This window comes from Branchiostoma lanceolatum, chromosome 12 (assembly GCF_035083965.1).
Source record: "Branchiostoma lanceolatum isolate klBraLanc5 chromosome 12, klBraLanc5.hap2, whole genome shotgun sequence".
Lineage (NCBI taxonomy): Eukaryota > Metazoa > Chordata > Leptocardii > Amphioxiformes > Branchiostomatidae > Branchiostoma > Branchiostoma lanceolatum.
The window spans coordinates 9,134,012-9,157,490 of record NC_089733.1 but is presented as its reverse complement, the minus strand read 5'-3'; the positions used below and the strand labels follow the sequence as shown (position 1 = coordinate 9,157,490).

Genomic DNA, 23,479 nt, shown 5'->3' with positions numbered 1-23,479 from the left:
TAAGGTGGTACTGTAAATGCATTTAAGTTTGCGTGGTTTTTATTTCGCGCTAAGGCGATCGAAAATGGAGCGCTTGTGTTGGTTTTAAGTTTGCGGCACCGTGATAGTCACACACTGCTACAGTATTGGACAAAATGTTCGCGGTGCTTTCAAGTTCGCGGTGAAACGGTCACCACGAAAACCGTACACATAAAACCACCGCACACGTTTCGGCATTTACAGTATGCCGGAGAATTCGAACCCAGGACCTCTGGGTTCTGGGGAAAACACACTGAACGTTACTCCAACACGAAGCCGCCGAAAAAATATGCATAGCGCGAAAAACAAGATATGGTCTACAACAAGATATGAATACATCAGAAAGTTACAACGCCTCTACACCTTGTACATTGTAGATGCACAGTTTTATTACAACACAAACAGCAACATAATTGTTCTACACATCGCACAAAGTACATGTACATGTAAGGTAACAACAATGACTCCAATGACGCAGTACAGATGCTCCAGCACAGTCTCTGATGCAGAGAATTTGGACAAATTTTGATACAGTTAAGCAATTATATATATATCAATGGCGCAGAGATGAATTGACTATTTTTGTTTCCAGACTGTTTTTCCCCTGGTGAAGGCAGTCGACTAGTCTGACAGTTGCGTTGAAAATGTGGCTGTGTTAACAAAATTTCCTCAGAAAAGGACGGGAATGAAAACCAATCTCCCTTTTGTACTGGCACTTGATGAGTTCCATATAATTCTATGGAAAAGCATCAAATTTCTGAAGTGTAAACAGATCTATGGCATGTGTTCATAGGAACAGATATGGCACACACGTTGTTGTAGTTGTCTGCTGTAAAAACATACTTTAGATTTGACTATGTAAATGTAAAACATTGCAAGATGAAGCCCAGAGCACAACTTTGACAATAGCTATCTATTGGTAGTGACATATTTCTTACGGCTCAAATAATGCATGGTACACATGACTGAACGACTTGATTATACAGTAATTAATGTTTGTATCATCAGCATGGTACAAGTTACGAATGCTTATCTCCAGAAAAGACTACACAACTCAAGAACACTAAAGCAAGGGTATGTATGAGTCAGAACTTTTACAACGAGCATTGTGCACTTCACTTGTCAGCCCTAGTGTTGTTGTCGGGAAGAAAAAATTAACGGAAACAAAAGACAACAGAAATACTAAACTATGAAGATAGAATGGAGAACCTATTCATATTCCAGTCATATCAATCCTCCACACTGAGGTATTGGAATGCAGATTGAGTAGAAGTAAATGGGAATCCATCATATCTTCCATTAATATTCCTTTCTATGACTACAGCACATATAGGCACATAGTGTTTGGCACAGTCATATTTGTAAGTCTTACAAAGCATAATTGTTAAAAATATTAATGGAGGAGCGTAGAAACAAACAGTACTTCTTTTTCATGTATCATAACTGCTACAAGGCAGGGCCGTATTCTGTCATTTTCCAATGAAGCCAGTTGAGGTAATGAAAATTTCCAAAAGCCCCTCCAATAATATTCTTACATGGCTCCATGAATTTGTCAATTGTACATCAGATAAAAGGTGGTATATAAACTGCTGGGACAATAAACTTTAAGTCTTGAGTATGATGTCTTTTTCTTCAACATAATTGTGCTTTCCAGTCTTTAACCTTCTCCCTGCTGCCTAACCCCATGACCAATAGATTTGTTGCCAAATAGCTACCTTAACAAGAAAAAGGTTAACACAGGTACAAACAGACACAACCACAGAGCAATGACAGGGAATGTACAACACATTACATGGAATGTAAACATGTATGTTTTGTCTTAATAGCACAAGACCTTTGAAATGACCAGCTGTAACATTTTCTGTAATCTTTGGATGAGATTGTGTAGTGTGTTTTAAGTCCTTATAAGGCCCAAACCATGTAATCCTACTCCCACTGGTAAATCTAATCTTAATTGCCATCTATAGGGTACCAAAGCAAGCAAAGTGTGTTGGTCTGTGCCCACGGAGTATGAAAGAGTTGAAAACTTTAAAGATACATGTCCACTAGATTGGTGAAGCCCAGTCAAAATGAAGTTTCTTTGAATTCATGGAAAATAAAGTGAGTGAACTGTATGACGTATGTGTGCAGTAGGAGCATGTTTGTACAGTTAATAATGATATGATTGGCTCACCTTATTGTATATGACAAAATATGTGACTGATAACCAGCCTAAAAACTACAAATTTGCACATATTTCAGTTTTGAGCCTAACCCATTATACAACTCAGAGTATATGTTAAAACAGGGTACATAGCCATGATGGTTTACAGAGGTTTACACATATTATGCAAAAATAAACAATACACATAGCTGTACAGACAGGTGATTATAACAATTTGACTAATCATTCACAATATTTGATCCTTACAAGAAATCACGTTCAAAAACAGTGAACAAATTTGTACAGAAATGATTATTTACAGAAATAGTTGGACAATGGATTAACAAAGGTTCAGACAAAGGATTGTATTTCTAAAAAAACAACTAAAAAGGTACAATTTTAAACACTGGCTTTGGTTAAACATCATGGTTTGCCATCTGTGCAAAATATGACAATAAACAGACACCACACCTCCTTTAGAGATGGGTATTAAACTTCATGGACATTTTATGCCATGGAGCTTTTTCAAACAAAAGCTACATCAATTTCAAAAGCATCTTTATAAAACTGAACATAACAGCAAAAGGCATTTCTAATCTGCTTTTCAACCTTGTTATAATTAACAAAAGTTTATTTGCTGTTTACCTTCTGCTGCTCTACTATGATAGCTTCTAGCGACGTCCCATTGGGATTTAAGTAGCTGCAAAAGAAGCTCAAATAAAAAAAAATCTTCAAAAAAGTGACCAAAGGGAAATCAGGGCAACTGTATGTTGCCAGCAATTGAGACAGGCCATTTCACTTTCAGCAGGGCATGTCCACATAATACTTAGCAGTGATTGTGTTCATATTGTATAATTGTGCATAAAACTTCACTTCTCACTGCATACATTTTCTTCCATGGTCATACATATCACACAAAACAGCGTTTGCAGAGCAATGTCTGGTGCTCTATGTTGCTAGTCAGCAACAATGGACTCCATCACAGTTTCTCCTTTCGCTGGTACAAGTTTGTCTGTCAAATCCTCCTCCAACAATTGCAAAGTCGACGTACTTACAACCTTGTCTGTTCCAACCGTTTCTCATTCCATTTTGTTTTGTTTCCACCCGTTGCTCCTCCCTGTGCAGTTCCAATTCTCAGACAACAATGCCTCTGGTTACCTTAACGATCACTTTTCACTGCTACATCAGGATGTACATAAAATGCAGATATTTCCTAAAAAGAAAGCTGAATTTCAAAGAAAGTACATGATGCCATGTAATTTTGCCGCAATTGGAAATGTTAGGGGTGTACTGAAAAAAATAATCAGTCTGACTTGATAGAGTGCGCATTCCCGTTAGACAAATTCTCATTGGTCGAGTTTGAACCTGTTGCCATGGCAGCAGCAGTATCATTGGTTGGATTTGCACTTGCCGCCATGGTAGCAGTCATGCCATTGGCTGTGTGCGCCACAGCGGCGCTCATGGATTCTGTCCGTGACTGTCGTCTCCGTGTGACGGGGCTGTACATTCTCAGCCGTGCGTACAGTTCTCTTCGGATAGACACCGTGAACTTCTTGACTAGACATAGTCCGGTTCCCACAGCGAACACGACATTGTACAACAAGACGATGTAGAAATTGCCAAGCCAGTTGAACCGACCAAAGTAACCCAACAGGTCAAAGTGGGTGATCCCTGCAAGACATAAAGGAGAGGAATCATTAAAACGAGGTTGGTATGCATTTGTTTTGAGGATTGATTACTTTTGAAGCCAACAGCAAATTCAAACCGTACGAATTTGAGACAATTTGGACTATGCAACAGAAGTTGAAGTATTAAAAGGAGAGATTGAACGAAAATAATATGTCAGGTGTTGCCAAGAGTTTAGAACAAGGGCACTGTTTCTTCAAAATTGGCAAATGGTGTTTCAGGTGAAACATTGCGTAGTAGTAACTAGATACTGTAAATGCAGAAATATTCGGGGTGGTTTTATGTTCATGGTTTTTGCAGTGAACTCAAACTTGAAACCACCGCGAAAAGCTGTTCCATTGTGTGACTGTAGCGTAAACTCAAAACCATCGCAAACACTCCATTTTCTCCCTACCGCAAATTAAATCTCCGCGAACATTTCTGCATTTACAGTAACAGCTTTAAGGACAGCATCACTCACCAATGGTTCTGGACAGTACTGGTAGGGCAGAACTCATCATCAACAGCACAAGGCAGTTTGCTATCACCTGTAGGAGACAAAAACATTCTTAGTCCAACGTTTTCTTGACTGTAAGCCGCGACATACAGAATACAACAAACACTGTAGTGTATTCCGTATCACCCGAGGTCCCAGCCCGACCGAAGGTCCGGCCAAAGGGCAATCCGACCCGCAGGAGGGCTGGGAGTGAGCTTGTTGCAGAATACATCGTGTTGTATTTTGTTTATGTCATACCAACCTAAAAAAACACACCTTTCAATGCGAAATGCACCAGAAGTTGAGAAAATTTGGTATCCTCAAACAAAAATGAACAGAGACGAATATCACCCGGTCTGGAACACCCATATCAAATGTTATTACAGCCCAGGTAAGACATAAATGGGGAAAACAAACTTAGCAACATTCTTCTTGCAACACTGCCATCCTAAGCCAAAGAAGTCATTATCGTCACAACTGATCATGAGGAAGGTAATATTACTGATAAGGTCTTGGTTGTGTAATAGAAATCTGTGAAATACAAGGTAAGATGCCCTTTCCTTCTGTTGAGGTGGTCTTTTGGCAACAACTATGTATTTGTTACATATGTTTAACTTTAAGCAACAGGGAGTAAGCTAAACAACCCCTTACCATAGTCATCGGTGTGTTTGCTTTAGTTGGTCTTATTCTGCTGAAGAGTGGTACACTGTAGAATCCCACCACAGACGCCACCATTAAGTACAGGATGAGGATGATCTCCACCGAGGCTCCCAGAACTCCAAACATGGACAGGGATGCCTGGCCCAGCCCAATGTCCTGAAAACAATGGACATGTACCGGTTAATGGACTTGTCTGAATTAGAACTGAAATCAAAATACGCAGGTTAACAGTTACTCAAGCAACAGGACAAAATTTCATCCAGATGCTTGAGTATTGTAAATTACTTTATCTTCACGGTGGCAAAATTTCATGGTGTAAGGAAAATTGACATTTTTACTGAACTTTAACATCACGGTGGCGGCAAGTGATTAACACAACATACATGTTATGTGTGAAGGAATCAGAACTAACAATAACAGGTTTTTTCATGGTGATGATAAGTGCATGGTACAGAGGTGACCGTGAAAGTAGTGAACATAAAGTTACAGTGAAAGAAACAAGAATTACAGTAACTGTTACCTTGCGTATCTTATTTCCTGGATGTCTAACTTTCATCGACGAAATCAAAATACTTTAATGATACCTCAATGAAGGTTAGACATCCAGGTAATAAGATACACAGTACATGTACAAAAGTTACTCAAGCAATTGGACTGAGTCACTGACAAAAGACAGTTATCTGAAACGTCTGACCGTTTCCAAACTTATCCAGTTGCTTGAGTAATTTTTGTATTGTGTACTTTCAGTGGAGTTTCATACGGCAAATTTGTATCCAATCTATTAAAATCTGAATAATCTCAAACAAAAGCATAAAAATCAGATAGTTCCTGTAGAGTCACCTAGTCACAGCACAATAAACTGTCATAAAACTAAGAGGTAACAAAAGCTGGATACATTTTAAGTATTGTATGATCCCATTTGTGATCTTGCCAAGTACACTACATGAAGCAATATTCCTGGCCAAATAATACATCCTATAGATAAATTCAATTACCTTCTAGTTCTAGAAGGAGGTAACCCATACATCCTATAGATAAATCTAATTATATTCTAGAAGGATGTTACCCATACATCCTATGGATAAATCTAATTATATTCTAGAAGGACGTTACCCATACATCCTATAGATAAATCTAATTATATTCTAGAAGGAGGTATCTGTATCTGTATCTATTTAGCCGGTATAACCGCCATTCAGCATAACACACCAGCTGAGGTAACCCTTACTGTGTACATATATATTACAAGTAAATACCTATAGATAAATTCAATTGTATCCTAGAAAGTGGTGTCCCTTATTGTGTACATATAGGTAAATACATCAAAGAATGTTTAGACCTTAGAACCAGTAGTATAACCTATACGTTAAACTCAACATGCTGTTTTATTCAAATGCTTGTACATAAAAATGTAGGTTAATTCATTTGTATCCACTTGTTTGTTGTAAAAGACCTTATGTAAGTCGCTGTACTTTAGTTTTGTCAATAAAGATTTGATTTTGTGCTTTCACAAACATGAGGCTTGTTGAATGCACAAGTCTCCTAACCTGGACTCCCACAGGTAGAGCTGCCCCTCCAAACAGCAGGCCCAGGGTGTGGATGGACACAATGAACACTGCAATTCCAGTCATGGCCAGCAGTAACAACATGACCAGAGGATAGCCCAGGTTCCTTTGCCAGGCTGATGCCTTCTGTCTTCTCTCTGTGCAAGGAGAGGGAAAACAATGGTAGAGTTGACATGCCTTGGTGTGTGTGTGTGTGACTGCAATGTACATTAACTTTAAAGTTTAAGATTAAAAAAATTAGCACCTACAGTGTTTTGATTTTGTGTACGGTTCATTACTAATCATCTGTCATTCAGTCTACCAATATATTTCTTTCCTTCCCAAAAAGAAAATTTTCGTCATGGGACAGAGGGACAGGTCCTGGAGACAGCTCTGTATAGGTTTTGAAATTTGTGACTATTCATTTATCTATTTATTGGTTTGGCTGTTCAGCACGCACAGCCAGGGCAGCCCAGCTAGCCTGTTTCTATTACAAATGGTTAGCCCTATAGATTTTGATGTCATTATCACATTGAGTCTGTACAATACAGGGCTAATCTTCACACAGTATCATGCAGACATGAGAGCTGACGTACCCAGTTTCTTCCTCTCGGTCTGCACCTCCAACAGACGCTTCCTCAGGTCCTGTTTGTCAGGGAGGCTGATGGGACTCAGCTTGTCTGCAGGGCACAAACAGCATTTTTTAAATACCTTTATGACAGTGAAAACCAGTGCAATGGCCTAATGGGTAGACTGTTCGCCTTGCATACGGTAGGTCGTGAGTTCGATCCCCGGCCGAGTCAAAGAGTTTAAAAATAGTACATACTGCTTTCTCTGCTTAGCACTAAGCATTTGGGAAACAGTATGGCACACACCACTACCAGTGGAATAGCTGCCTGCTGTAGTAATTGCACAAAGTTGAATAGCCCAAGGGCTACTGAAACGGAGATGGGCACCGCCCTATGCACCATCTGGTGCGAGAAGGAACTGTTACTTTATAACAGTGAAACAACTGATCACTACCTCCTATACTGTAAACTTCATAATAGTCAAAGCATTATACTATTGTATTACCATCTCTTTCCAACATTGTAGATCAACAGCAACACATTGACAGTAATCTAATTTTAGATGCTCTTTATTACTATGTGGATCCACTTCATTTTCATACTTATATTGTAAAATATAAGTAATATATATAACTTGTAACTTATATTGTTTCCCTTGATTGTTTTCCATTTTGTACTTTTATGTTTGTTGCATTCTTACTCAATGTAATTGTAACAGTTTTACATTTGTATCTATGTTTTTGAGGAGATGGCTTTTTAATAAGTATGCTGTTTTTTAGCCAATCCTCAATATAAATAACTGTGTCTGAAATACATCAAACTTGTTCATTTCTTTATGTAAACATTGACTGAACATAACAGCTACTATAACAGAAGTAAATCACCCATTATTCCTTCACACTCATGCTGACGGTTTCTTTCTTTCCCAGAAGTGTGTCTCTATGGATCAAACTTCCTCGTAATTGGTCTCCTGAAGGATAGAACCTTTTCAAGTAAAGGTCAACAGACACCTTGCACCATGTTGGTAATTACTGTAAGTCTACTTCAGAACCCACTTCTCGAGGGACTTCTCTCCTTCTCTCTCATCTATCGCCTCTACTTCTCAATTAGCTTTGAATAACCTTTCACCTGAAGAGGCTTTTAACCTTGCTTTGTGGTGACCTATAACTTGGCTATAGTAAAGTTAAGTAAAGTACATTCAAATGAAAGTAGGCTATAGTAAATCAAAACAAAACATTACATTAACTGGGCCTTTTTCAAATACTATCGCTAATAATAAATTGGCGGAACCAATAGAAAAAAGGAGAGGGGTGAATTGGTTTTCTTTCATTGTACAAAATGTTTGAGTGATATCTTTCGCTATATACTTAGTAAATAAAAGCATAATGGTTAATATATGTTCCTACCTTTCAGTTTCCTTAGTAGATTGTCTTCCTCAAACTTTGCTGAGTAGATGTCTTCTTCTATGTTGGTCATGAACTGGAAGTGAAACAAACATTCACACAAATATCTGGATTAATGTCATAGTCATAGTAAATATAAACATATCACCAACAGTTGGGCATGCATTGAATTGAAGTACATGGGATTTGTCCAATTCAAGATTCAAATTTTCCACAATAAATTACCACAGATAGAATACCAGTTAGGAGTTTTATTGGTCTTGATATCTTCAAGAAACAAGCTTTCCAACCATGCCTTACATAGTATTGGAACTACATGTATATCAAAATGCATAATAAGTACACTGATGATCATGTACATGATATGAATAATGTATAATAAATAATTCCATCTGGAATTTAAAAAATGAGTTTAACACCACATGTATATGATGTTATTTGATGTTGTAAGTCATGCAATGAACATGCACACAATGCTGGTAAATTTTAAAGAAATCCAGGTTCTTTTTTTTTTTGCTTTTAACCTAGTAGTGAGAAACCAGCATCTTGAAAAGATGTTGAACAAATTGTCATCACGACAATGGTCTGTGAAATCGTACTCATTAAAGCACAAATGTAATACAGAACCTAGGAATTTTACTGATATGGTTTTTACATGGTGGGATGAAGTTACGTTGCTGAGGATGGAAGACTATTAGAAAAAACACCTGTAGATCCCCAGGTACATGTTAAAGGCATCCAGAGCATTTTATGAGGCTTAAAATTTGAATAAAAAAAACTCAAATTTCTAGTCATTCCTACACATAGTAAGTTTCAATTACACTATACCATTGCATATCGACATTAAAGGAGCAAAGATACCATGCCGTTGTGTGATGAGAACTGATAGAAAATCCAAGCCCTAATAGACTGAGACTGAATGTCCATCACATTTAGCGGTTCAACCAATGAGAGAGTGACTGTATGTCCGTCAAATATTTGCATTTTTATGTTTTAATTTTGCATTTCTACGTTTTGACGGAGGAGGGCAGGGCTATGGTACCGGTCTATTTACACTAGGCGTGTGAAACTAAAAGATCACCATGTACTTATTTTTGTGTCGCTTTTGAGCACTTTTGATAAGAAATCCGCACGCAAATGTGGTAAACAGTGGCATTAAATTTTGATTTCATGAAGATTACAGCAACTAGAATATTGCCAGTTTTTAAGCCTCATAAAATGCTCTGGGTGCCTTTAAAGTCAATGGCCTGATTTACACACTAGTTTTCAGAGTCGACTAGGGGCTGTGTGTGAGGAGCTTTGGACTGCTCAAGTGGAATTTTCCTTCTAGAAAACGCTACTTGAGTGGCCAAGGGTTCTCCTTGCACAGACTCCAAGTCAACTCAAAAATGTGTGCGTAAACCCAGCCACTGTTGGCCTTTGCTGGAAAAACATTGTGTTGAAAGTCGAAACATACATGTACACATGGGATCTACATGCCTATGAACATTAGCCTTGTTACAGATGATAGGCTACTCTACTAACAGTTATTCCCTTTATTTCCCATTTTTAAATGGTAGCATCAGACCAGCACCTTGCCCTGGGAATATTGACTGGTTTGTTTCGCTATAACTTACGTCCAATCGGTTACTGAGCACGTCTAAGACCACCAGATGTGGCGACCACTTGGTAACGTGATAATACAGACCTGGGCCCGATGACTATAGGTAGTGTACACAATAGTATACTGTATCATATATGTAATACATGTACATGATAGATAACATACCTGATGTGTTTTAAGTCTAGTTGAATGTGTACATGAATACATATCAAACCAATGCCAAATATATATAACCAATATAATCTTTCAATCAGATCATATTACATAATATCAATATTTTTGGCTTTTCTCAAAGGACTAACTACATGTATTATGTTCGGTAACATCAGCCAGCAAAAACTCATTGGCTTTACTGTCTTTACATTCCGCAATGATTCTACCGACAGAAGGTGTAACAATTATTTGAAATGTTGGCAATATCTATGTTTGATTATGAATGAAAATTACATAAGTGTTGCAAAGATTCAGCTTTGATATAAAATACACACATTGGGCAGGAGATATTTTTGAACCTTGGTCTCAATTTTCAACTGTACACAAATAAGGACAGTTGTTCCAGCAGATCTTGAAACTTACAACAATAAAGTTGAATTTTTCCAACATGGTCTTCCACACGCTTCCACATAAATATGAATAAAAAACATTAGTTCTTACCCTCGGCTTGACCAGTAGCTGCCCAACTACGTTAAAAAGTCTGGCAAAACCAAGGGGAGTGCAAACTGCAAAAAAAACATAAACATTTGAGAGGCATATCTATATACACATTATAACCTGAAACAGACCCATCCACCTCTTTCCAAAAAAGATGTACAAAATTAATGCACGAATTCAACCAATTGCTAATATTCATGAATGTCTTATTAGCTTACATCACTCTATATAATTCCAATGATGATATTGAACTGACTTTGTGATATCATAGCAATTCTTAACATCAAAATGGTTAGTAGTGCTGTCAACTTACCAGAATTCTCAACTTATAAACCATTACCATGAGAATGTACCATGAACATATGCTATGAAAATGTACCATGGTAAAGTCACATGGAAATGTACCATGGAAATGTACCATGGAAATGTACCATGGAAATGTACCATGGAAATGTACCATGGAAATGTACCATGGAAATGTACCATGGGAATGTACCATGGGAATGTACCATGGGAATGTACCATGGAAATGTACCATGGAAATGTACCATGGGAATGTACCATGGAAATGAAAGTTCACCCACCTAGCAGCAGCAGAACACCCAGTAATGATATGCAGGAATACAGATATGGCAGGTAGAAGTTCCAGAAATCTAGAAAAAATAGAAAAAAATGGATCAGGCATCATTTACGTCTGAAAGATATGAATGAAAAAACACACTTCTCTGATATTATTTGCCTCTTATTACTTTACATAGCTCATTAAAGCTATACTCATTGACAACTGCCTTTTGTAGCACATTTACATACCTGTGACTGTACTCTGAGAGCGTATACAAATGTACATGATCATTCTAGTAGCGACATAACACAATGTTGATTTTATCTATGATATCTATATCTGTCTTAACTAGTGTAATTGTAAACATCTAGTCTACTATAAATCAATCAATATTCTGCCAAAACATTCACTGAAAAGCTGCTTTGTGGTGGTGTTTTTTTGACCACTGGTTTGGAGACAAAACAATGCTTTATCATGCTCAATACTGGTAAACCATTTTGCTACATGATAGGGCAAAGAATAAACCAACACTGTACACTGAAGTAATACATATTATACTATAGGTAAAAATATTATGAGCTTGCTATAAAGCAGAGCACTTCATTAGTTGCCAGCAGATGTGACACAACAATCCTACCTGTGGCAAAAACTGGAGTTCCCAGATAAGGCAAGAAAGAACACAAAAACATGAGAATTGGCAAAAATTTACAACTCTGTTTGAACAACAGTCCAACAAGCAGATATATCTTAGCAAAGAGAATGGCACTGAATTGAGGGAGAGGTATAGGTTGAGACCACAAATTAACTGAGTACAGTAGTTAGTAGTAATTGCTATCCTTTTCAGTTATTTTGATCCAATTGTAATACCAAATAAAAAGACTCTTTTTACACAACCAAGAGATTTATTCCACCTTCGTTTCGGTGACCATCTGTCACCTTCTTCAAGGCAATTCTGACTGGTTCACATACATGTAGCAATGCAGCACAGGTGTTGCTACTTATACATAATAATGAGATGCAATCCCAAACGCAAAGTATTTACATATGTACATCACTATGCGGTCCCAAACATACAGAAGTGTAACACATAATATAATGTAACACATAGTCAGTATTGCCTTGAAGAAGGTGACAGATGGTTATCGAAACGTCGGTGGAATAAATCTCTTGGTTGTGTAAAAAGAGTCTTTTTTATTCAGTTACTTACCAACCTGATGAAACTATTCACGATCACGCAATTGTAATACCTATCGTGACAATATCAATACAAAAGATGTAGGTTTGTATCTGCTGCTTATGATGTAACTGTTTCACTTTTAACCTGACAATCAATGAAATAAAGAACAAAAAACACCTGTAACATTTCCCTGACACCTGAGTACGCAGATGTCAACCCAACTTACTGAGGAGCGACTCCCTGCTGGCGGTGTCTTGGTCCAGTAGTGCGGAGGCCACCCACACCAGTCCTACCACCAACACTCCCAACAGGAACAGCACCACAAATGTCTCATACACACGTGCCATGATACCCTATAGACAAAACAGAGTAAAGGTAAAAGGTAGGTAAAGGTATTTCTTTGGACTTTCTGGGACTGACAGGGCAGTGGGTTGTTAATCTACTGAGTCTAAGGCACGGTATTGGAAGGCGGAGTCAAACCCTCTCCTTCCACCACCTTTTACCTCCCCAACTGAAGTCAGGTACCCATTTTTACACCTGGGTTGATTGAGAACTGTTGTGTAAAGTGCCTTTCCCAAGAACCTATTGTCTAGCAAGAAATGCTGACAGTTCACTCATAATTCACATGCAAGGCTACTTTTTGCAGCTACTAATACTGTATCATTGACACATCACAGATGGACACATACCTTCTTGGACCCCATGAAACCTTCTGACTCGGTGAAGAAGTATGCAAATGGCATCAAGATGAACAGAGACAGGTTGGAGAACAGGAAGACGTGATTCCACAGGCCTAGGGAAATAACATGTAAATTCAACAAGACAGTATGCCCGTCTGTAGTATGAAACAAAGCAAAGACAAACATGTACAAGTGACCACCTGTACACGAGGACCACCTGGCCAACTATTACATATCTGTGACAGGGCCTCTCCTTAGTGCTAAACTGAGCATCACAAACTATTATATTTGTGACAAGACCTGTCCTTGGTACTGAACTGAGTATCACCAACTACATGTATTATATATATCTGTGACAGGACCTGTCCTTGGTACTGAACTGAGTATCACCAACTATTACATATCTGTGACAGGGCCTCTCCTTGGTACTGAACTGAGTATCACCAACTATTACATATCTGTGACAGGACCTCTCCTTGGTACTGAACTACTGCCTATCATCATAGACTTAATCGTAATTACCTTGTTGGCAGAAAGACAAGATTCATTACTTGGTGCATGGTGTACATTACCTGAGTTTCTTCAAAACTATGTAGTTGGTATTAGAAAGCTTGACTCTGTTCATTCATTGTCTCAAATTCCGAGGGGTAGAAATACTATGACTTCACAAGCCTTACAGGCTTAACCTTCTCCCAGCTGTTTAACCCTGTAATCAACATCAGATTTGGTCACAAAAGGTTACCTCAGTAGTAAGCAAGTTAAAGAATGTACAAATCTTACCATGGATGAGGGAACTGTTGAGCCATTTCATGTACCAACTCTTGGGGTAGATCAGCAAGATCTCATTACTGATGATCGAGATGGGCAGGAGCAAAACAGCAGCCACCGACACAGCAAGGGTGAAGGTACAGATCCACAACCTGTAAACATAAACAAGTAAACATAAACAGGAGCCACCGACACAGCAAGGGTGAAGGTACAGATCCACAACCTGTAAACATAAACAAGTAAACATAAACAGGAGCCACCGACATAGCAGGGGGGAAGGTACAGATCCGCAACCTGTAAACATAAACAAGTTAACGTAAACAGCATCCACCGACACAGCAAGGGTGAAGGTACAGATCCACAACCTGTAAACATAAACAAGTAAACATAAACAGGAGCAACCGACACAGCAAGGGTGAAGGTACAGATCCACAACCTGTAAACATAAACAAGTAAACATAAACAAATACACAGAACATTTGGGGGGGAAACTCAGAAAACTATGCAGCCGTTAGTGACCCTGCCTCTAGACCAAGATGTCATGAGTTGGAATCCACGCTGCTGTCCCTTACTCGACTAGAAAGGGTCGCACTTCATAGATATCAATTTGTGTGAACTTACATTTGTAGCTTTGATCATTATGCACATGAAAAACATAGTTTCATTGCAGTGGTATGTACCAATGTGCTGTATTATATCTTTGAAAAAAATCATATTAAGGACAATAAAATTTTATGACGTCATCCATCCATTTGGTCCAAAAAATCAGATTTAGAATTCTTTTATGACCAGCTGCCAATATTCAGTAAAGCTACATTTCTTTCTTAATCTGTTCATGAGAGAAAACAATGAAAAGTCAAAAAGCCAATTTAGCCAGGGAGGAAACCAAGATGTGGTCCCCTATTCATAGTACTTGTTGAAAAGAGTTCTGGGAATTTCCCTGGTACAATGAACCTGTAAATACTACACAGTACTGCAGAAAGCAGGCACTGGACAGAAGAAAGTGGTAGGCTGTGATGACCTGCATTAGCAACAGCTGGATTTTGACTGGCTAAGGAGAGAGACAGAGAGTGACAGAGAGTGAGAGATAGAGAGATAGAGATAGAGAGACAGAGAGTGAGAGAGAGGGAGGGAGGGAGGGAGGGAGGGAGGGAGGGAGGGAGGGAGGGAGGGAGGGAGGGAGGGAGGGAGGGAGGGAGGGAGGGAGGGAGGGAGGGAGGGAGGGAGGGAGGGAGGGAGGGAGGGAGGGAGGGAGGGAGGGAGGGAGGGAGGGAGGGAGGGAGGGAGGGAGGGAGGGAGGGAGGGAGGGAGGGAGGGAGGGAGGGAGGGAGGGAGGGAGGGAGAGAGAGAGAGGGGGGAGGGAGAGAGAGAGAGGGAGGGAGAGAGAGAGAGAGAGAGGGAGAGGGAGGGAGAGGGAGAGGGAGGGAGAGGGAGAGAGACAGACAGACAGAGAGAGACAGACAGACAGACAGAGAGAGAGAGAGAGACAGACAGACAGACAGACAGAGACAGAGAGTGAGCGGGAGAAATACTACACACATGTCTGTCCCGTTATTGCGACCCAGGTATGACATAAATGTACTTACGATATTCTGTAGACCCAGGCATCGTCATCAGCCTGATAGAAGTCGTCCCTCTCTGAACGCTTCCTGAACTTGGTGATCACGATGAAGGAGATGCCATACAGGGCCATGAACAGCAGCAGGGAGATCTGGGAACAAGAACGGAAAGTAACATCAGCACCCTGGGTAGGAGACCAAATGATAGAAGAGTTGGACTGATATGTTTGCCTTCAAGCTAATAACTGAATTGTTGATGAAGGTTAGGCATCCAGGTAATAAGATATGCAAGGTTACAGTTACTCAAGCAACTGGATGGATTTTGGAAATTAAGTCAGGCATTTCAGATAGCATCCACTACCTTTAATCAGTGACAGGCGATTACAGATATACCACTAAAGCATGGATAATTTATCACATCTGTAAAATAGGACACTAGAGGTCAAGTATGACAAAAAACAGTTACTCAAGCAAAGGGATATTAAAGGTCTCAAAAGTATTCTACAAGGTTGAAGATGGTGTGTGAATGATTCATTTTCTCATTAAAGGTCTACATGTTATAATAACAACTATCACAGCCTTAGACATTGAATCTACATTTGTATTTTTCAATATTTTTCAGGACACCTGACAGTGCACAAATTGCGTGTTACAGTACTGCTAGTGGCGTGTTTGGACACGAAATCAGGACACGTCAGTTGCTAACTGGTATCATCAGATAACAGTCATATTTTACCAGGGCGCAGCTGATATACACTTAATTAAAATAAACAGTTTACAGCAAACAAACTCCTATAAATAACTTTCACTGTGTAAATCCTAACAAAATCTCCTGGGTGTTCTAACTATTTTGAGTGAAAACATGCAGCCTAGACATTGATCAATGATCAATCTCCACCCACAATAGTTCAATGTCCATTCTTGATATGCTGACTCTGAGATCAATGTCGGCTGAGTAAACAATGACCTCATTCAGCAAATAGCTGTAAAATAGGTTAGTAGGTCGCAACTGGCATTGCAGCCAGATTGCATTAACACGATGTTACAAAAACATTGTCAATTCATTTTTTCATCGATGCACTTCTTCCTATCTTACATAACACAATTGGATACCTCTTACTTCTCTGCAGTACAACTTACTATTATAATCAATATTTCAAAACGAGTTAGATTATCATAACTGCTTTTAGCAATCATTTGGTTACAGATCTTTCAGTATCGTATATACTGATTTATGTCATACCAGGGCTGTGAAAACGTTTGATACGGGTGTTCCGCATCGTGTGATAATTTTCCGTATCACACGGGGTTCAACTTGTATCGCACAGGCTTCCATAGAATATTTAAAATGTATTTCGAGTGTGCCGGTTGCGCCGCCATCAAAAATGTGAATACCGGATTCGGAGGTTGGAATCAATGTTGTCACAAGTTTTTTGTTCGAGGACACAAAACTCTCTCAACTTCAGGTGCATTCCGCATTGAAATGTGTTTTTTTGGGGTGGGTATGACATTTTAAAAATACAACACGGTGTATTCCGTATCGCCCTTACTACAATGTACAGGCCTTGATCATTGGTTTTGAGAGCAGAAAAGTGTCATAGACTTTCATGGGCTTGGTAACATCAAATGATACCTATCACTATCAGAATGTACGCTTTAAATTCTTACAATTCTTTAAGTGCATTTTCTCAGACAATAGTTCAGTAAACAATGTCGGGCAGATTGATCCATCCTTTTAGCCGGAAACACTCAAGACAACAGAGATGTTTGTGTTGTTGTGATTTCCACACTTCTGGACAATGGGCCGAGTCAGCAAAAACACCTGGCCACACCCTGAGGCCTTTTGTTACTGCTGCACAAACATGTCAGCCCTTGAAGTTTCTGTATGGGTATTACTATTACTAGACGGAACACATATTTGCCTACTCAAGGGGGAAGGTGGAAACATAGTCAACAGCAAGGACCATTTTAATCAACAGCAATCAATTCCGAGCAAAGGACTGAATTACCTTATAGTACCTGTAAATAAACGATTGTGTTCAAAATGCCCAAATCTGTTTCAAAACAATTCATGTCTTCTATAGCTTTAAGAGACTTATAGGAAATAAAAATAAACAAGTACTGCATAATTCAAGCCCTTTATGAAAAATACTGCAAACCTCCTTCTAATCACTCAGATGATGCCATTTATAATGGATTTTAAAAAATCAATTCCTGCGCTTGAGCCTTATAACGGAGATTAGCTAATTGACCACCTGAGAATTATGAATTTGTGATCATTACATGTACTTCCTTTATCTCATTTTAAATTGATTAGTTCTATAGGACAGGCATTGTATATACGGTAACAACAATGCTCACATTCATAAATGGGTTCAACATGTGCAAACCATAGGTCAAAGTACTGTTCACTCAGGCAAAATAATGGGCACAGTCTGGGACTGGTTCAACAACATTACACAAACTCCTGGTCATTGATCTGAAGCAAAATTCACTGATACTCAAAAAAAGACCTCTTGAATTAAGATTGTTCATTGCAATATACAAATTGTAGCTGCATGCACATATTTGACTGTCATATACATGTTTATGATGTATGATCTTACATTCACCATGATTGCTGGCATCATTCTTTAACCTACTGTTTACTACCAACTGATGTGAAGATAATGTTATGACCCACCACGAGTTACCCTCAATGAACTGGCAATTGCCAAGTCAAGTGGAAAAACCATAACAGCCTACAAAATCCAGTAATTATCAAAACAATCATCATTACAATAACTATAATTACTAGTATAACAACAGGGGGAAATTAGGGATGAACGACAAAGGACCCCCTGGATTTGGTTGGCTTGTTGGATTCAGTTTAGCTGCGTCTGGCTATGATACAGGCAGTTTGCATAAACAGGTTTTGTTTTTACAAAAAGCAGATTCTTAGAAGAATCTAGGTCAGAAGTACAGTAAATACAAATCCAGCCTTTGACCCATTTTCTGAGGCATACCAGAGACCATTCTCTACTACTAGTGCTCAGGCGGCATTGGTTTTATAGCTTTAGTTACACTTGAAGGATGTTTTCATACTGCAAAAGATAAAACTGGATTGACACGAAAAGGTTTTGGTCAAATTTGTTCTGATCATTTTAAATGCAGCTGTGACCCTGTTTATCTCAAAATGGCCAGTTCCAGTCTGTACATTAAGATAAGAATTCTCAGATTATTGTGGAAAAGCAGTCTACTCTAACAGAAAAAATTCACAGGAGGACTATACTACAGTCAACACTGCCCAAGAAGACGTATATAATAGATATATATAAAATCTGGTCTATGTGGACAGGTGGCTACTATACTAGATAAATAGGACTAATTTGCTAGTGTCTATGGGGAAAACTATTCAACCAGACCACCAAAATGTGGTCACATTGGCCAGGTGGTCCATATGTAGAGGTGGTCACTTGACTGTTTTAGTGTATGTGACTATTCATATTTCCTAGCACGATACAAGAAATGGGTTAAGAATTATGTGGAAATTACTCTTAACATTACTTAGCAGAACTAATCATATGTCATATTTTCACGCAGCCAATCATGCAATAAATGTATTCTATCAAGGACATATTTGGCCCATAAAACCCGGATATCTACAGATTCAGTTACAAATTATGCTCTGCATACTTGATTTATCAGCATTAAGCCAACATGGAAATCATGCATAATTCGCAATTGAGAACACTGCGATTACATTTGGATGAAACACAGCATATTTCCCCTGTGGTGATTTTCACATTACTTACAACTGAAGGACACAGCTGCAGTAAGGGAACGGGATGATTGAAAAATCAATGTGGTCTGGCTTTGAATGGTTAGGAGAGGGCCTTGTGACGTACACATGTGCACAGATAGAGCATTTGACTTCCATAAAGGAATGAATCAGGCTGGACATGTGACCCTCGTGTTTGAGCCGGAATAATTATATTTCACTGGCAGGGCTCGAAAACCTGGGTGCGCATGCACTTTTGTGCACGCAGTATTGGAGCTGTGCACCTAATTTTTGACAGTGGGTGCATCAATCGGTGCACTTAAATATATGTGTAGGGTTATGCATGTGAAGGCATTATTGTACCCGAGAATACAGCATAGTCTTTAAAAAGTGTCAGAAAAATAACAATAAAAAATTTCTTGTGTTACTCCCTGAAAATTCTGAAGTTTGCTATAGAATTTTGCTTCACCACAATCTCTTAAAGCTCGAGTCGAAACTGTAAACTATTTTTTGCTGACATTCTACTTTATTTCATGATCATAATGTGCATTCAATTTTTTCTGTGCACCAGCGCATCTACTCCCAAAAATGAATTTCGAGGCCTGACTAGCAGCATGCATTAAGCTATGCAGTCCCTTGGCATACAAAACACATCAATCTGGGCTTTAGGTCTATACAGATGACAGTAGGGGTGGAATTACATGCTGAGTTATAGATAAATCTTTAGGTTCTATCTCTTTTATACTGCCACTCAAAGACTGTATGACAATACAATGTAGTTTCTTCTTAGTATTCAATCACAATGGAATGGGTTTATGACACAGTCCCAAAGGAATAATACATGCAAAGCACAAGCTGGAACTACATGATAGAAAAATAGTGGTATAATATAAAAACTTCTGATAATCCAATTAAGGTCACTGTACAAATGTTTTTCTTTGCTGGGTTTAATTCATTACAAAAAAAAATGACGAAATTTGAGTGATTATAGAAAATAAGAAAAGGATGTACAATTGTATCTGATTCAGAAAAACAAGTTTGGCAGGTGGCATTGAACTGACCGGGCAATGTGTACTTTAAAAAGTAACACGTACATAACAATGTGTAATGTAAAGATAGTGTTTACTCGATACGCAAGACCACCAGTTCTGTTTTCTTCTTTTAGGTAGTGTTGTGAACTCTCTTACTTACTATAACTCCAGCTAGCTGTGACTATAGTATGAAATTCCCTTATATAGGACAGAAAAGTTGGAGTCGATTTAGAGCTTCCAAAAAAAAGTGGATCGAATCGTTACGCACAGAAGAAGATTTTTTTTGAAAGAACTATCGGAGATTTGGATATGAAGATCTAGCAACTACCGCAGTGGTGCTTTTTTAAAGATCACATGGTTTTATGACGTTGTTTCTCTATACACACACTGAGAGATAATTGTTTGGAATGGTTGAAAGATTCTGTAAAATTCGTGCAAAAATGTAACACGACGAGTTATGTCGAGCCTGGCCATTTTTCTTGCCCGCGGGGTATTGAACACGGTGCATAGTTTATGTAAACAAAATCTGCAGACATTTAAGATCCCTCTCTCCGACAAATCGCAGCAATATTCTTCACAAAAGTACGATTTATGCCCATATAATATCGATATTTGAATGTAGGCTGGTTAAAATTTGACTTACAATATATTCCCTGACAGCGTTGTGGAAAACTTGTTCTTGGTGGTTCCAAACGTCGTCTGCTTCGTCGGCCATTTCGGGGTGACGGCCCAAAAAAAAACTGGTCAAAGTCTCACAAACAATCTTGCACCGATGCTCGTGCCGTCTTGTTCCTAACCTCCATGGCTCTGCGTGCTGGTTTGTAGCATGTCTAAGAAGCTGGGAAGTCCTTGCAGTGAAACGAAAAAACAGACGACTTCCCGGGCACGTTCAACTGTCACCCTTCCACACTGCTTGTTTTTCTTCCTGCCACCGCATCAAAAGGAACTAAAAACAGAATGCTCTTCTATTGGAATAAAATATGATCACATATCAAACTAGCTAAACAAAATGCATACAACATTTAATATTCGATAAAAGTGTATCTCATTAATGTGGTTGGTTTTGTTGGCAAATTAGTTTCATATGTGAAGTAATTCGAACAGATTCTGTTGCGTTTAAGTGCGGTTTTGACCTGTAACATTTAGGTGTTCAAAATATCCGTATTTGTGCCTAACCTTTTTTGGTCAATCCCTCATTGAAGTTTGAAATCAAATCATAGAAAAATTGTGAGTAAAAGGACTTTATTTATACTTCATGTATGTTTTTAAGCTTGTAACGTAGATGATTCCAGAAACATAAAACTTTTGTAATTTTTTCTAGGGAATAGGATATTTACTATGGGCAGCTTTATTTTAGAGGAACAAGGATTGATGAAGATGATGGCAGCAACCAAGAAGTCAGAACAGACTATCCAAGATTTCCAGTACTGTGAAGTTTGTAGACGTCACCATTCACAGGGCAGGAAACATGTATACTCCAGAACCCACAGGGACAACATTAACGCCATTATCAATAAGTATGGGAAGAAAGTCAAGGCAGCAAAACCTGTCCTAAAGCATCCCGTGGTCGACAGTGGAGTCAACGAGGAAAACTTCTGGTGTTACTTCTGCGGATGTGAGGTGAAGAAACATGACACGACCGCAATATCTACGATGAAATATGGAGGATTTTTCCGCCATCTAGCGAGCCAGGAACATCGTCAGAAGACGTTTTCTTTCTGGTGGGACCACAGGATAGAAAAATCCCTGAAAAACAGCTTTTTATTGACACAGGAGGACTATGGAAGGTACAAAAAGAGACTAGTTGATGCTGTGGCAACATGGGATGCTGCTCAACAAAAAATTTCTAGTGAACCAGAGGTATCAAAATCTTCTGATCACAGCAGTCAAAGCTTAGCACCTGCAAACCTCAGTGAACTGAAGACCTCAAGTAATCTTAGTGAAGTTCAGCATCAAAAAGTACAAAGAGCCACCAGACAGGTCCAGGAACTGCATAGGAAGACAAACAGCAAAGCTATGTACACCATAGAAGCACATGGAGACAATCTAACATGCATACATTTGCCTAAGGAGCTTGGAGCATCAGGAAACGTCCACACTGGGGCAACACCACCTTGGCTTTGGAAAGACAATGATGATGTTACAGGTGCTTCTTCAAGTAAGCAGATAGGTCCAACAGTAGAGGATTTACAGAAGCACAAAAAACAGAAGACTTTACCCAAAGGTCGTGTTGGAGCTAACTTTGACCGCGGTTCGTCGAGCAGTGAAGAGTGGCTGCCGTCGTTTGGGCGGGTGTGGCAGGTCGGGAGGAGGTGGAAACCATGGCAACAGAAGAGGAAAGGGAGGACGAAAGCAAGCGCTGCGCAGAGTCGACCTGATTACACAGATGAAGCAAACAGACCTTAGTTGAGAACAATTTACGGCTGGAAAACTCCCACCCTTAACGTTATTTGAGTTGAAAGCTGTTACTAGCTGGAATTAACCTTGTTTGTAATGAAGTAGCATGTAACTTTTGATAACATGTAACATCAATCAGAACATTCATACAAAAGTTAGTAGGTGTGAGAGGTCTCAGTGTAATATAACCAGCTGCTGCTGCGCTGTGTGCCCGTGAAGCTGGTGTGTTATGCCGAAGGGCGGTTATATCAGCTATACAGTTACAGAAGTCAGTTAAGTAAAGTGCTTGCAATATTGATACTTGTCCATTTTCATATGATCGTGTAGACATATGTCATTATGATAACTTGGTTAATTATGATCATAAGTCAATGCTGTGAATAAAGCACAATGACTTATTAAAGTGGTGCCTTTTGGTGCTGCGTACAGACAACAGGAAAGCTCTATCGAATTTCACAGATTTGGGCAAATTGAAGTTTTGGAACATTTCTGTGATCTGTCCCATTGTTCATCTTATCATTTGGTGGTTTGTATTACAAGTTTTTATTTGAGAATAAAATATGACCATACTCCCAGATTGACAGTACATTTTTGTTACATCCTCCAAAGATAAACTAAGCAATAAGGGTATATATGTTTGTATTTCAACAGCAAAAGAGACAGTTTTCACATTTGTCCAATCTGTAAAAAAAAGGTGTTGAAACTCCTTAACCAAAAAGAGTAAGGACCTTTAGATCTCAAGAGCAATAGGTCTACCTATCTGTCATCGAGGCAAGCTTTAATAGAGATCTGT

At 38.9% G+C, this 23,479-nt stretch overlaps 2 protein-coding genes across 3 annotated transcripts; one reads left to right on the top strand and one right to left on the bottom strand.

The window, feature by feature from the left end:
• Window positions 1–382: 382 nt before the first annotated feature.
• Window positions 383–21,224, bottom strand: LOC136445861 (protein LMBR1L-like). 2 transcript variants are annotated; one of them, XM_066444058.1, is made up of 14 exons: window positions 20,933–21,224; window positions 15,526–15,650; window positions 13,952–14,091; window positions 13,181–13,284; window positions 12,718–12,844; window positions 11,337–11,405; window positions 10,756–10,820; window positions 10,115–10,198; window positions 8,502–8,574; window positions 7,123–7,206; window positions 6,530–6,684; window positions 4,974–5,138; window positions 4,308–4,374; window positions 383–3,832 (listed from the first exon to the last, which is right to left on the bottom strand). In XM_066444058.1, exons 1-14 carry the CDS (start codon window positions 21,002–21,004, stop codon window positions 3,465–3,467), a joined length of 1,698 nt encoding a protein of 565 aa, XP_066300155.1. In that variant the 5' UTR covers window positions 21,005–21,224; the 3' UTR covers window positions 383–3,464. The 2 variants fall into 2 exon arrangements, with proteins under 2 accessions (XP_066300155.1, XP_066300156.1); XM_066444059.1 differs by lacking the exon at window positions 10,115–10,198.
• Window positions 21,225–21,643: 419 nt separating this feature from the next.
• On the top strand, window positions 21,644–23,263 carry LOC136446345 (centrosomal AT-AC splicing factor-like). The gene has a single exon (XM_066444691.1). The coding sequence runs from the start codon at window positions 21,661–21,663 to the stop codon at window positions 22,693–22,695; it is 1,035 nt and encodes a 344-aa protein (XP_066300788.1). The 5' UTR covers window positions 21,644–21,660; the 3' UTR covers window positions 22,696–23,263.
• The last annotated feature ends 216 nt before the right edge of the window (window positions 23,264–23,479 follow it).